This window comes from Rissa tridactyla, chromosome 7, assembly GCF_028500815.1.
Source record: "Rissa tridactyla isolate bRisTri1 chromosome 7, bRisTri1.patW.cur.20221130, whole genome shotgun sequence".
Lineage (NCBI taxonomy): Eukaryota > Metazoa > Chordata > Aves > Charadriiformes > Laridae > Rissa > Rissa tridactyla.
In genome coordinates, this window is record NC_071472.1 from 5,719,291 (window position 1) to 5,734,609 (window position 15,319).

Below are 15,319 nucleotides of genomic sequence, written 5' to 3' on the forward strand. Positions count from 1 at the left end.
GGACTTCTGAAAGCGGGGACAGGGCTGATTCCTGCACGGAAAAACAGTTCTAGAAATACAACGGCTTCTCTGTGCATCTGGTTCCTTGACGAAGGCAGATATTAATTAGATTCACAGTGAATCATTTACATTCTCATGCTAGAACTGAAGAAGCACTCAATTATATAAATGTTATCTCCTGTATAGTTCTTTTCAAGAATCCTGTTGACCTACTTCTCATAATTGCATTCCTTCAAATACGAAGGATGCAGATACCCTTGACCTCTACCCATCAATGTGATGACGGGCAGGAACCTTTATCCTTCATCATTTCGGAGCTCGAACGCATGTTTAGATAGGCAACTACGTTATTTAACGGGGAGCATTCCTGATGTAGGCAGACTTTGGCCACTGTCTTGTGTGCTGGGTTTCTTTTGTTTGTTTGTCTGCCTTTTTTTCTTTTTCCTTGTCTATTAACAGCATAATAGAATTTTGCGTTTCCAAGTTTAGTGTGATGGCATAAATTATAATTCTAATTAGTTTTCTAATGGAGATTTTGAGCTTTGCCCCCTTAAAAATATGCCAGTCATTTGGAAAAAAAATGCATTTTTGGCTCTAGAAACATTGACTTTAACACAAAAGCACCAGCTTTTTAGTGAAACTTTCCTTCTAAGAGGCATTGCCAGGTGTTTGCAACATAGGAAGGCATGCCATCCTTAGGGAGGCAAAGCTTTCATTTACCCATAGAGAGATGATTTCTAACCATCTGCTCTGTATCTCAAAGAATTGGTAAGTTAAAAATGTGAATTTTCTCATCCGCTGGGAGCCTGCCTATGCAGCGCACATAATACAGAAGGAAACATTCTGTACAAAAGAACTGTTTTTCACTTATAAAATAAGGCCATCTTAGATGACCGTTTTTTAGGAAGTGTTTTTTTAAAAAAATAAACCCACTAATTAATGCATGTTTATGATTAACTGGCCCAATTAATTTGTAAAGGTAGCAGCTGAAAATAAAGATAATTCTATAGATAGGCAAAAGAAAACAGTTTGAAAAAGCAGTTTGAGCCAATAAAACCCTGAGATAATATTCGGCTTCTTTATTCTAAACAAGATCTGTTTTTCAAAGTGTTCTGTAAGTTAGTGTTTTTTTCACTCTGATAGCTTTTTCTCAAGATAGAGAATATAAAAAAGCTTAGATCTCTGTAATTTCTGTACTGTTGCATAAAATAAACCCCAAGAATTTAATTGTATGGAAATAGCTAAATTATTTACATTTTTTAAAAAGTAGAAAATAAGCCTTTTTTCCAAGCACTGTGCTCAAAACTGAGGTATGCATGAAATAGTTTTCTTAAACTTGTTTATGTCTAGTTAGGCTATTTTCATAATTTTTGCCCAAAATATGAACAATGTAGGGTTTATTTGTGTAGATAGATGTGACCACCTGCAGCTTCAGAAGATCCTGGTGCAGTGAGAGGCAAGGGATAATCCCCTACAACAGTGCTTACTGACTGCTCTATCAATGTTCCTCCTCAAAACAAAAAAAAAGATTGATATCTTATTTCCCATCAGCAACCTACCTGTTTTTTGTGTCAGTCTCTCATTACCCTTGAGCACGGCGATAGGATCCTTCCCTGTTCCATATAGCTCCTTGTTTGAATGCCGTTTACTCAGGCGTGTATGGTGTCATGCAGAGGTTTCCGTCGGATTCCTCTTCATTACGGCTGGCAGCAGCAGTGCTCAGATGCGTTTCGACTGGCAGTTGACACTGAGGAGTGAAAAGGGATTTTATTACAGAGAAAAGGATAAAACAGAAGGGAATGCTGCAGAGGAGAAAGGTCTTTAAATTAATTGGTAGCCTGACTTCACTGGTTGTCTTTCGCTCTGCTTTAAATTTTGCATTTCCAAGGGAGCGATGTTACGGACTCTGTAGAAGGGGACCTGTCTCTTCCGCCCCGGCATCCTCCCTCGCTACTGGGGTCTCTGCAGGGACAGCCACAGGACTTAGGGACAGGGTTTGAGGCAGATGTTGCACCCAACACCTACAAAGGAACAGTTCTGCACATTTCATCGCAGTGATTTCATTGGCATCAAACTTGAATAAGTAGACGGAAATTCTTCATTGCCTTCAAATGTGATTTTCATAACACTGGGCTCTGCTCGCTGCAGTATACAATTAGACTCGGAGTGTTACGTTGTGGCATAAATGACAGCATTGATTTCTCCTTTTACCCAATTGTCGACAGGACTTGGGAAAGAAACAAGATTGCTTTTTCGATAGGTATTTTGCATGTGTGTAACTGAGTAGGTTAGTGTTGAACCATTTGCTTGGGTAAAGTTGACTGCATAAGTGTTTTCACTACTTTATATTTTTGTATTTATTCATTAATGTTCTTTTCACTTAACTACCAGTTTAGAAATCTATAAAAAATAAGCTTTAGAAAAATTGTAACTTGAAATAATTTAGTCTTATGAATCTTAATTTGTGCAACTTAGCCATTTCAATTTTTTTTTTCTTTGAGAAATATTTATATGCAAAAAGAAGAAAAAATATTGATACTGTGAGCACTTAAGTATTTCTGCTATGGTTCTGATACTTAAGACAAGGCCATCAAAAAAAAAAAAGTTACTTAGTGGTATAAATAAGTGAACACAGTAGATAACTACTAGTTAAGTGCTAGTTTTGTGCTAGTTTTAATATTCCCAGGTCTATTACGAACAGTCAGGTAATACACAGAAAATGACGGTTCACACTGTGCTATAAGATTTCCGTAAGGAACCAGAAATTAATTGTGGATTTCAAAAATATTATAAAATCAAATATTAAAAAAGCCTCATACAGCTGTTGCCTGTACAGCTGTACATCTTTGAGATGCTGAAACTTGCCAAACTCCTTTCCTCTTTCTGACTGAAAGCTGGTTTTTCAGGAAGTGCCATCAAGGCAGGACCTTTAAGCATCTCCCTGAAAGATTTAAGCAAAGCCACTTCCCTGTGCATGTAAACTTACACTTTTAATTATAGAGTCACTCTTTTTTTTTTTTTTTTTTTTTTTTTTTCAGCGAACATAACTTAAATGACTGAGCGCTGTTTGCTGTTGAAGTAAAGACAAGGAATTAAAATATTAAAAAAATGCTTTGATTCCTACAGAATTATAGAAGCTGTGTTGTAGCTAGGCTAAGGAATATGAACAATAATTGCAACTTTGCCTGTAGCCATCTATAGCTTTAGAGACTGACCTTGAAAATGAGGTGTGCACATATGGAATGGTAGGTTACTTTTACGAAAGTGTTCCCATTGTTATTTCCTAGAGTACTAATATATAAATGTCCCCAAAACTGTGCCATAAGGGTTCTCCTTTGAAGCTCAGAGTCAGCTTTTCAATAACAACACAATATGTATGTAGCGTCTGCAAAATAGATATTTTGTTCAGAAGGCCAGCTGAGTTGTTCTTAGGAACAGCGTTTTTTCACTATCGTGGTAATTGCTAGCTGACATATCAGACTAAGAAATGAGTATCGTAACGCTTCCTGAAAAGTCAAAGCACTTAATCACGACGAAGGTCTTCCAAGTGAGCAGCTCAGTTCAGCAGGCACTGAAGCTGGCGGTGTACAGGGCACCCTCTTACAGCATGCTAATAGTGATAAGAAAAAAAATAACATTATCCATTGGCTGTTGGTATGAACTAACCCGATGGATAGATCGACACGTGGAATTGGGCTTAATTCTCTCCTTATTTATACCTGGTTTTCTGTCTTTGTAGCGGTATTGACTCCAGGGAAGTTTATTTCTCACTTGTAGCAGCGTAAGAACAATCAAGAAACCTTTTCCCAGCAATCTGCAATGTGGAAGGCACTACTGTAATTTATATATTGATAAAACGAATATAATATATTGCACAGAACTTTTGTGAGCTTTAATTAATGTTAGAATAGTTTCACATTAATTAATGATGGAATAGTCTTGAGTTAATTAACCCTAGATCTCAAGGACATCAGGCTTTGGTGGTCGAATCCAGCAGATAGTTTGGGTGTGCCAGGCTTCCAAGACTGCCCTCTTCTTAAGGCCGTTTTTTTCAGGGTGCCTCAGTGTTGACCTTAAATAACTAAACCCTTTGTTTGCAACTTTGTCACGTATCATTTTTATATAAGCCTGAGACGGGATTTGGCCTACGTTAAAATAAGTACCTAAAGAAATAGTAAGAACTATATAAGTTTATTTAAAAAGATCTTTGGCTGCTTACAAAAATATGTCCTTGAAAATCTGATTACTTGAAACAATACTTTGAAAATATTTTCTGGGGCAGGAGAGGAGAATGAGGAATCTCCCTGCTGATAATATGAAAGTAAAACTTGCTGATTTCTGTCTAGTGAACAAATTTACTTCATGGTGAAATAGAGAAAAATAGAATTTCTTAAAGTTTTATTTCATGCGGGTTATGGCCGAAACACTGCAGCTGGATGTTAGGGCTCTACAGCCTAAGTAAGGGCATTAGATACCTCATTACGTTATGACTTCACATTGTTTCCATTGCGCGCTTTGATTTCTGATTTCAGAATCACTGTATTTTCACCTTTCGTTTTCATTGTGCCACTTTATTTTCCTTCATTTTCACTCATTGCATTCTAACACATTCTCATTTTCAGAAGAACATCAGTTATGTGACGTAGGAGAGTTTCTGTGTCGTGATGGCGCGACTTGTGTCTCCCGCCACTGGCTGTGTGATGGAGAGCCTGATTGTCCTGATGATTCAGATGAGTCTTTAGACACATGTAAGTAAAGAAGGTGCCACTCTTATTTTATCTTCTTTTTAAGAGTAGCATTTATAGCTGCACTAACTATATAATTGAAAGGACTGATTCAATATTTTTTTTTAATAACTCCTGAATAAATCTTCATATCATGGGGAACAGGTTACATTCGCTGTGTTAGGTGAGAGACAAAAGAAATGGAAGAGATGGAGGGTGTTTTGTTCATATGCCACTTTGTAATGAAGACTGTCGCCAGAGCATATGTTCCCTATGCTCTCACTGAGCTGTAGATGAGCTTGCAGAGGGCAGAGGCAAAGTCAGACCCAGGAAAAATGTATTCCTCTAAAACAGGGGGGAGGTGGAGTGGAAATGAATAGTGCAAAATGTTTTCAATAAAAGTATGAAAAGCATGCGAACATCAAAGGGAGGAATGAAAGGAGATGTAAAAACTACGAGGGAGAAAGAAGCAAAGAAAGAAAAATGAGGGAAAGCTTTAATAAAACATGGTTAATTATAATAAAAGACCTTGTTTTTTTTTAATGTGGCTAAGAGCTTCTGAAGACCGGAGTAGCAACCTTACAGACTTCTCTCTTATCAGCCTTGTAGACTACTGATGAGGTGATATTAAATCTTAATGTTCCCTTGTTTCCTGCGTTCTGAAGAAAATGAGGGAATTTCCTGATTTTATCCCCAGGATAATCACGTAACGTAAGAGAAGAACCATGTATTTTGTATCAAAGCAATGCTGACAATCAGGAAGGCTAGAAATGTAGTTTACTGCTAAAAGAAAAGAAAATATCAAATGTCAGACAGTATTTAGGAGTCTAATCTTTACCGTGAGGGGCAGAAAGTAGAGATGTTTGGAAACTGTTTCTGTCTGGTCAAACGCTACACCGATGACTGCAACCTTCCTGCTCCACCATTTGTTCCCTGGAACGGACAGGAACACTGCCTCTGGGGCTGTGGCGAGGGTGCTCTGATTAACCACCTTTGAAACACTTCGGGATTCTCAAAAACCAAATACTGTAGTTGGAAGCATCAGGTACAGTTAAGATTTTATTACCGCACTGATGATTGATTGCTGTCTTCTCTAATACAGTATTTTCAAGCATAGTATCTGCAGCTAAAAGTTTTTCTGGTAACTAATGAATATTTTGATGAGAGCACAACAATGGTCACACGCACAGGTTTTTAAATTGCCTCCTGTAATTTGGCACGTAGTTCCAGATCCAGCAGCTTGCTGGATGCCTAGATATTTTCGTCCCAAGAACTTTGCATGTTTATTGTACTGGTGCATAGGATCTGTGTTCAGTAATGCCATTCAGAGCCATGACATACTAAAAGCATAACCTTTGAAGTTTATCGATGGCTTGAAGAAAGGGGGATGAGGTAGGAAAGCTCTTCCTACAGCTTACGTAGCATTTTGCTGACGAACAGCTGGTTAATGAGATGCCTGGGCAACACTTGACTGTCCAGGCTGAGGTGGTAATCGTGTCGGGTTGATGCCCTGCCTCATCCCTCCAGTTCAACTCAGCCCAGGTCTCTGTGTGAGAAACAAGCAACAGCGCTGGGATAAACTTTCCTACATATTTGTTAATGATTATGTTTTGGTCTTGATGGTTCTGTATTTGTTTAGTTAGCATAATTTACTGTCAAACATAGTACTTCTCGAAATATGTGTATGTACTCTAGATTCATCGAGTTCTTTCTCATTAGAGATGAGTATAATGTTCCTGAATTTTCCTGCTGATGTTTTGCATCACAGTATATGTAAGGAGTTATAAACTACCTTAAAAATATTCTTATGCAATATTTAATGCGAGGGACACAGCACCTTCCAGTTTTACTGCACTGAGTCATGTGTCTGTTTGTTTACAGATGAACGCAGCCTCTATTTGTCAGCTCTTTGCTGACTTACCTACGATGAATTATTTGGTGTAGCCTGACAGATATTGCTAGTTGTTCCTATAGCCATAAACAAATGGAGTTTGATTGATTTTCTGTGGATTTGTGCCTAGTAATAGGGTTTTCTGGGTTCTAATAATGTGCAAGCATTGATCAAAGCTTTTCCTGCAAGTGGAAGTTCTTAACTTCTCTGCCGTGGGGATTTCGAGGTATCTAAAAGGAGAGAAATTCTCATGCTGCCACTCTTCCAGTGGTGAGAATATGAAAAGTCTTACTTTCATCTTACTCTCATCACTCAACCATCTATTTGCAGAAACATTCTAGGAGCTCAATATCTTTGTGGTCTCTCTCCTGGTGGCATCTTAACTGGGTTTTGCAATAGAACCTGAAAGTTATTAGGTTGTAAAAATACATATGGTATGAGAGTATCAACAGATTTCTTCAGGAATCCACTCGAAATCATACAAGTCAGTCCCTTTATTAGCATTATTAAAGAGATCTAGGATTGGACAGAGAGGAGAAAAGGGTGGCATTCTTAGTTACAGTTGAATTCGGTCTCTGCATTGGCAAAGGTTGGGGCAGGGCTTTATGCAGGCACAGCTTCCATAGGCTTTCGATGAGTGTGATGGAGGTGTCTTGTCACTGCCCATGCCCTTCTGAATCGACCGACAGCTTCCATCACCGCTCTGTTCCCCTTCTACTTCCCATCTGCCACTAAATGGTCTCACAAATAGCTTTGTAAAACCAGAAGTGAATTCCTACGGCACCTGTACCTGTGTTCTCTTCTGTTTCTCAGCAGCTGTAATTCTTTCTGCTCTCAGTGGAGCTGCTGCTTTTTATAGTACCAAGGAACCTGGTTCAGTAATTCGTAATGAATAATTTAGTGAACAAATTCTGTTGCTTTTCTGTTAGTGAATTGTTTGTGAGAAAATTGATTTAAAAAAAAAATCGTATTAACAAAACTCTTGACCGAGTAATTTCTACCCTTTCTTGGGTGATAAGTCTCTAGGATGTTCATAAGGTTTTGTAAATAGTCAGGATTCAAAAATCAATTTACTTAACCTAATCGGATGATGCGAGGTTCTTCAGTAGGCTAAATCAGCAAGCTCGGTTGAAATCAATAGAACTCCATCAGACACCCCAGAATCTGGCCAGACGCGTTTGACTTTTACAGATAGCTGTTGGTCTGGAAGTTGATGCAAATGTTTAGAGGACTTCCTTACTGTAAAAAAGAAGGAAGATAAAAAAAAATGCTCTCTGTAGACTCATCTGCTGGACTATTTTGGTGGGACAATTATAAAGTCAAATATACTGTTAAAATGCAGAGAGTTTAAAAAACAAAAATAGTGACGACCTTTTCTTTCGCCCTAGTGTCTGTTCACTGTTGCCTGCTTTAGGTACTCAGTTTAATACTGTTTTTCTTGGAGGGGGGAGTTTGCATTTTGTGTTAGGTTTTTTTTTGCTTGTTTTACATTCTTGCCACTAGTATTGGTCTTAGGATGAAGTGTTTGCCTATCTCAGCAGCTTTTTTTAGGGGCTGAAGTACGGAAGTTTACTAATTGTATCTCAAAGATCCAGTTTACAGCACGGTCATTTTGGGTTACCAGTTTGTGTTGTGTTCCACAGTCGTACCTCTGAATAACGTATTCACCTTTAAATAAGCTATGTGGTTGCCCAAGGAATACCAATGGCTTCTGAAATCTGGACATTTGATTTGATGGACTATTACCTGGTTTCCTCCTCAACCTCCGACTAACAGGGTTGAGATCTATAATGTATATTGGGAAATGACTCCATCCATTTAGTACTTAAGGATCTTTTTTGTGTGCTTGCAGCTTCAGAATTTGTCTGGCTTGCATATTGTTTTCTAATCTTTAGTTCACAAACTCGTCTCTGTCAGAATGCGTTGTGCTAAGGCAAGGTGAAACAAAGGAGCGGGAAAAGAAATTGCTTATTTTCTGTAGCTTCTTTCTGGAACTGTACACATTGATTGTGTTTGGTTTTTGTAATGCTTGGTGCAGCAGCAGTTCCAGCAAGGGCTGGTTTATTGTTTCGTAGCCATGAAGTAGAGGAAGGTGCTATAACAATGCCTGGTACTTGCCTTGTGAAGAGAGACTTGGGGTCTGGCACAAGTACACCCTGAGCTCTTTTCATATCATTCTGTGGCATGTTGCAAGCAGCAGTGCTTTGTTACGGCACAGTTGCCCGTTAGAATCATCTATGACCCTAAGTATTGCTTGAATATCATGAATATCTTATGAGAGGGGAAAAAAACACAGTACAATATGAGATCTGCTGCCAAGACATGAAAGTACTTGACACTCAGTTATTTTAGTAGCATCAAACTTCTGAAAACAATTCACTCTGTGCCGCCAGAGTGCAACTCTGTCTCTTGCATTGTCCGCAACTGTGCTTTCTTTGTTATCCTGGCACTGTTGTTGTATTTGAGCTTTCTTAAACAGTCACTGTTTGCCTGTATGCCACACACAGAGTTTATTTGTAGCTGACTGGTCCTGAATTGAAAGAACCCCAGTTTCCATTAGCAAATCATCAAATTTGAATGGTCCCCATCTCTAGAAGTTCGAGTAGATGTAGGCTTATTGTAAGATGTTGAAATTGTCTCTGATGATAATCTTTCTCTGGGATTTTGAGGGAATATCACCTTCTATAATCATGGTTAAACTGAAGTTGGAGGAGCAAAAGACAGGCAGCAACCAGAAATACCTTGTTTAAAAGCTTGAGTCTCACTTTGCTAAAATAGCTTCTTTCATTCTCTGGATGCTAATTGTGTGAGACTAGTTTCACAAGCTTAAAAATTGTTAATTGGGTACCTCGATTGTAGTTCTTTTGCAAGCAAAGGATAAGATAATTGGATGCCATGTTGTGCCTGTGGTATGAAACAATAGAGATAAAATTTCCTAAAGCTCCTAATTCTTTTATGAGTAGATTCATTGAAATTCGATAGAAGCCAGGTTCCCAAACCACTCTTAAGTAGCTTTGGAAAATCCCAGATCAATAAATAACTTGCATACGTTGAAGATGAGATGCCACGAGGCTATTGAAGGTAAATGAAGAAAATGCTGGACATGAGGGGAAAAAGGAGGACTTGTGTTTTCACTCCTTATAATTTTGCTGTATGTAGTTACTATTGAACGAGGAATCTACTACATAAAATACCTGCTTACACCTATTATTCAGCAAGATACTTGACCGTGTTGCTGGTCGTATTAATTTAAACTGCTTTGAGGTGATGAATGTATACGCATTTTTTCTCTCTGAATCGGGAGCTTTCGTATCAGTAGTGCAAAACTTAACTTCTGAACCCCTTGTAGGAAATGAACCACAACAAAATGACAAATGTCAACAAATTCTGTGAAACTGATACTAGGTACATAAAATAAGTTACATGCTTAATACAGCAATAAAATATTGACATGCTTTTATGTAAGCTGGTGAAAAGAAGCACTTCTGACAAAACAAGATGAATGTTTTGAAATGGGATTAACTGCCCTGATACCATTTTTACAGACCTTAAAGAAAACACACTTCCCCCTGAGGGTCTCCTTGGAGTTTACCCTGCAAGCTACTGTGGCTGATGACCACTGGTAAAGAAAAGATGTATAAAGATGTATTTATTGTGGCCGGTGTTTTTGCCATCCTATTTTCTGGCATATACCCTCTCAGGTCTGCTGTGCTTGATCCCATTCAGATAGTTTGCTGTTAGTCTGCCCTCTTTCCCTGTGGTGACCACCTGCCTGTCTGCTACCCTGGGCTTCAGCTTCTGACCTCTGCTTTCTCCTTAATCTTCTTATGGAAGTTGCCATGCTCAGCTCCTCCAGGAAAGGTTATTTTGCTGGTGTGATGGGATTGCTGATGTTCTGGTAGTTAATGGAATATTAGAGTGAACAGTCTGGAAAGGATGAATGTCGATGGTGCTCGTGCCCTCTAAGCCTTTAGGAAAGGTTATAGAGAAGCATCCTGGTGAGACAAACACTGCGTAGCAGTTGATCTGGAGGAGTTCAGGTTGTACCAGGTTGTGGCCTTTGGGAGCAGTGTTGATGAGGCCCAGTTGTCTTCATACTTTGTGGATGTTCCTACATTTCTTACCACTCACTGTACTGTTCCCTCCGGGCCTCCCTGTCCTTGGGTGCAGGAGAGCACTTCTCTTGGGACAGGGAATAACCTTTACGTTTTCGTACTTACTTTCTGTCACAGCCAGCATATAAGCAAAGGTATTGAGGCCCTAGAGAACATTTAGAGGCGATTCCTTTTTATAATTTCCCAACGGACAGTAATACTACTTCTGAGACGTTGTCAAATCATGGGAATATGTGCGTTATCCTACTCTGAATCAAACTAGTTCATTCATTTTGTGTGAGTGACTTTGAATACTTGGTGTGCTTAAACACACAGCTGTGGCCCTACTATAGAATTTATTATTATTATTATTATTATTTGGGCCTGTACCGGGCGTGGGTGACTGGCTGTCGGCAGCCAGGGCTGTGGGGGCCGCTGTGAGGAGAGGCCAGTGCTGCCCCGTGCTGGACACAGCACAGGAGAGGGCACAGCTGGGCCAGTCAGCAAGGCTGGCCGCACCTCTGGGCAAAATGTGTTCACCAAGGGGCAAAACGCTGCCGGGCACGAGGAAGGAAATGGCCCTGTGATCAGCCAGGGCGGAGGAGGAGGAGGGAGCGGAGGTGCTGCAGGCCCGTGGGGAGGCCATGGAGGAGCAGGTGGATATTTCCTGAAGAAACTGCGGCCTGTGGAGAGGAGCCCACGCTGGAGCACGTTCTGTCAGGGACTGCAGTCCTGCTCTGAGCTGAATTAATCTTTCCAAACTTGAGGGTGTTCCACCTGTGACAGTAACTGGTGAGTGATCTCCTCGTCTTTATCTCGACTGATGAGCTTTGTCATCCTATTTTCTCCCACGGGCTGAGGTAGGGGAGCGAGTGAGTGGCTGGGTGGGTGTCTGGCAGCCGGCCACTGTCAGGCCACCACAGGACTACCCCTGTCCGAGCCCAGTATTCCACGGGGCTGTGTCTGTACAGCCCATATACAGATCTAAACCTGCAGCGAATGAAAGCCAAGCGAATGTGCCGGCGTAACGCTGAACGCTGCTATAGCGCTGAACACGAGCTGATGGTCCCACCAGAAGGTGGTTATATGGCTTTTGCCTGGAGCTGTATCACATTCTGCCATCTGACGCATGGAGTGCCTACGCTTGTGCCTGCTTTTATTTTTTTTTTTTAAATATATATATATATTTTTAATAATAGAGGGTGGATCTGTGTGTCCATGATAACTGTGGGAACTGGAATAGGATAGGAAGATCAGATCCACAAGAGGGAATGTTTGAAAGGATAGATAACAAAATGCTTGAGGAATGTCGTGGTACACTGAACACCTATTGTATGTATCATATACCCTGTCAGCCAGGTGACGCTGTGGGAACTAAAATTTACACCGCACTGAACACAAGGATCTTGCAAGAGCAAAGTGTGAGTCTGTCCCACTGGTATCAGAAGTCTAGTGAGTCTTGTTCCTGCTGACTTGTGGGGCATGGCTGCTTTGATTTTGAAGGGTTAGCAACAGGGGCTTGGCTTCCAGCAGCGTCCATTTTTTAGGAGGCTGCAATTTCAATTTTGTGAATAAAAAATATCTTTTTCTTAAATAATTGCTTTGAAAGTGACATGCTACAGTCTGGTAAACATTGGAATTTGGCAGCGTATAGAATTGCTTGCTTCTGCTAATTATTATTTTTTTTAAATCATTTTAAAGACTAAAAGCATTCAATAACCTTTTTTTCTTTTTTTTTAATAGTTATTTTCTCTTCTGTGTATACATTTCTACTCTGGTTTACAGTCTGAATGTTCTTTAACGTTGTCCTTTATATAGTCCATACACCCAGTCCTGTTCCAGCCAAACATAATTGCCTTAAAAGGTAGTTGAAGGCATTGCACTAGATTTTGATTATCATTCCAAAGTTAGTACAAGTGTTATATATGGAGATATTTAAGCTACTATTTACAACTTAGCAATATAAACAGTTACATTAACTTTTATTATAGGCCCATAGGTTTTTGTAAGGCTAGCTTGTTTCTGGTTTACAAGTAATGATTCGTGCCTTGCAAATGTGTAGTGGGAGATCTGTGTGGTGCGCAAAAAGTTTAAGAAAGAAGAATTCCTTTGTTTTATTAAATGCTTTGAGCTTGTAATATGAAAAGCTCTTCAGACGAGATTTTCCCTTGTACTCAGGAAAGTGCTAGAGTTTATGTGACCATCTGAGTACATAAAATGCAGCATTAGATTTCCTTTTGCCTTTCCACATAGGGCAAATTTTTCAAAAATGTTTATTTATGAATTTGGAGGGTGGTTGTACTGTCAAAATCACAGCATCTCCGATCTGTGTGAAAGATGAGAACTACATGAGGAATCACGGTGTCGTTATTGCACAGAAATTCAGCATCCCTGGCAAGAGGTCCGGGTTCAATAGGTATAATTTTTTTAGCTCTCTGGCTGCATAATTTCTTTTGGAATAAAGTATGCAACAAGAAGTTCAGTATTGAAGGACTTAAAGGTCATTGTATCTCTCAGTGACGTGGTCATTAGAAATGCTACCTTTCTTTTTTTTTTTTTTTTTTTCTTTCTGTGGCTGATTGTCTTGTGCATGATTTTCCATAAGTCGTTCATGGGGAATTCAATTAAATAATTGCTGACAAAATGAGCCTCTTTTAAGGTCTGTGGAAACATGTAGGTATAATACAAGGCCAGGATAGAGCCTTTGAAGGATGACGCCCAACACCTAAAACTCTGAAACAGCTCATTTATGGATTAATTGCTTGCTAAAATTGCGCTTCCTACACAGAAGCAGATCTAATGGGATATATACTCATAAGACAAGAAAATGAAAAGATCAATCTTTCGAAAAACCTATAAAAGTAATTCATACTTTGACCAAGACTTTGTTTTCAGGTTTTTAACCCAAAGCAATTTTATTTTCATAGCTAAGCGATAAATTACACCCAAAAAAAGTGCACGTGGCAAGAAGAGATGGAAAGACTTGGCACAGTTTCTCTTTCATAAGGTTGTGCTGGCTGTTAAGCCTAACCTAATGACTTTGGTTTTTTTCTTTCCCTTAAGCATTGACCTTCTTGACAGCATGTGGCCACAAGTAAGACCCATGTTTCAGTGTTAATCACGGTTTGGTCTTTCAGGTACAGAGGCAGTCCTCTCTGGTTTCACAGGAGGGATGTGTCTCCTGCACTGTCAGCGCAGGAGACCCCAGTGAGGAGCTAAACAATAGCACTGGGGTTGAAAGAAACTGCACCAGCGGGTCTCTAAGATGCACTGGGGTAAAAAAAAAAGCCTGTCTGCCTGCAACAGTGGGGCATAACTGATCATCAGGCAATTGACAGAGGGGAGGGATGTGAGGTTGCAGTGCGGGGATTGGGTTTTTTTTTTTTTTAGAAGCTCTTCGTTTCATTTGATATGTACTTTATTTAGTTGGATGTGTACTGATTTGAGCTTTTTTCAATGATGTTTTTGTCCCCGTTTCCATACCTGTTTATTTGTAATCTGTTTAATTTGCATTCTCTTTTACCACTTATTAGTTTTATTACTTGCCTTCTTTTCTCCTCTTTCCTTTCATACCTATGTCCTTGCAATTCTTTCAGGGCCTTTTGTACTTCAGTTATACCTTTCACTCCAGCTCTGCACTTTCACGCAATTTTTTTGTTTAGCCCCGTCCTTGCTGTTTCTTTATTCATTATTTCCCCACTTTTCTTGCTTTTTTTTCTTAGTTACGCTGACAAAACTACTAAACCAACTATGAAAACTATTTTTTTATCCTCAGTGTTCCTTTATTTTTCCTCTGCCATCATCCTAAACAGATTCCCTTTCCCCTCTCATAGGTCTCATCCTTTTCACTGATGTCCTAATTCTTATTCCTTCATTTTCTGTCTCAGTTTTTATCTTCCTGTCCTTTGCCTCCTGCTGTCTTGTCATGCTACTGCTGTTCAGCAGTCAGCATCAGGAAAAGAGAGTTCGGAAATAGGGAATGCACCTTAAGCAGTATAATTCAGCCAAATATCAAGATGATTGTGAGAGCATTGATTGTTAGGTTTGTCATTGCACTCTTTACCAGGAATAGCTTTGGTAAAAGGGAGGTAGAGAAATTACTGTATCATGGAATTGTCTATTGATTAGGCATTGATAAAATTTAAAAACATATTTAGAAAAAGAAGTAAGTACATAGCATCATCAAAAGCCTTTTGGGCTTTGCTAGTATAAGAAGGTAATTTTTGATAATGCAGGTTTTATACATTACGGCAATCTTATGTATGAAATTTTTTGTTGAAAGATTTTTATCTGAGGTGATGCTACTTCACTGTGGGCACCAATTGCACTGAGACTCATTATAAATGTTTATAATTATAATGATATGTCTGGCCTGTAGATCCTGTACTGGGAGAGATGTAGTGTATTTAAATAGTGGGCTGGATGGTGTTCTTTATTGGTCACTTAAAAAGTGCTAAAGTCCAATAACCATTTTTCTTCTCAAAATTACTGATGAAAACAACTCTCATTAGCAAGCAGATGGCTTTCTGCAAGAAAAGTAAAATTGCTCTTTTTGAAAATAGGGCTGTGATTTAAAATAAAAGTTTGGATGTGTTATTAGAGATAAAATG

At 39.3% G+C, this 15,319-nt stretch overlaps 1 protein-coding gene across 1 annotated transcript in view; it reads left to right on the plus strand.

Annotated features, from left to right (window-relative positions):
- The window catches only part of LRP1B (LDL receptor related protein 1B), a 749,025-nt gene that overhangs the window by 169,107 nt on the left and 564,599 nt on the right, over positions 1 to 15,319 (plus strand). The window contains exon 2 of the mRNA XM_054208041.1: positions 4,623 to 4,748. Coding sequence (XP_054064016.1) covers positions 4,623 to 4,748 — 126 coding nt within the window. The remainder of the gene's footprint in view (positions 1 to 4,622; positions 4,749 to 15,319) is intronic.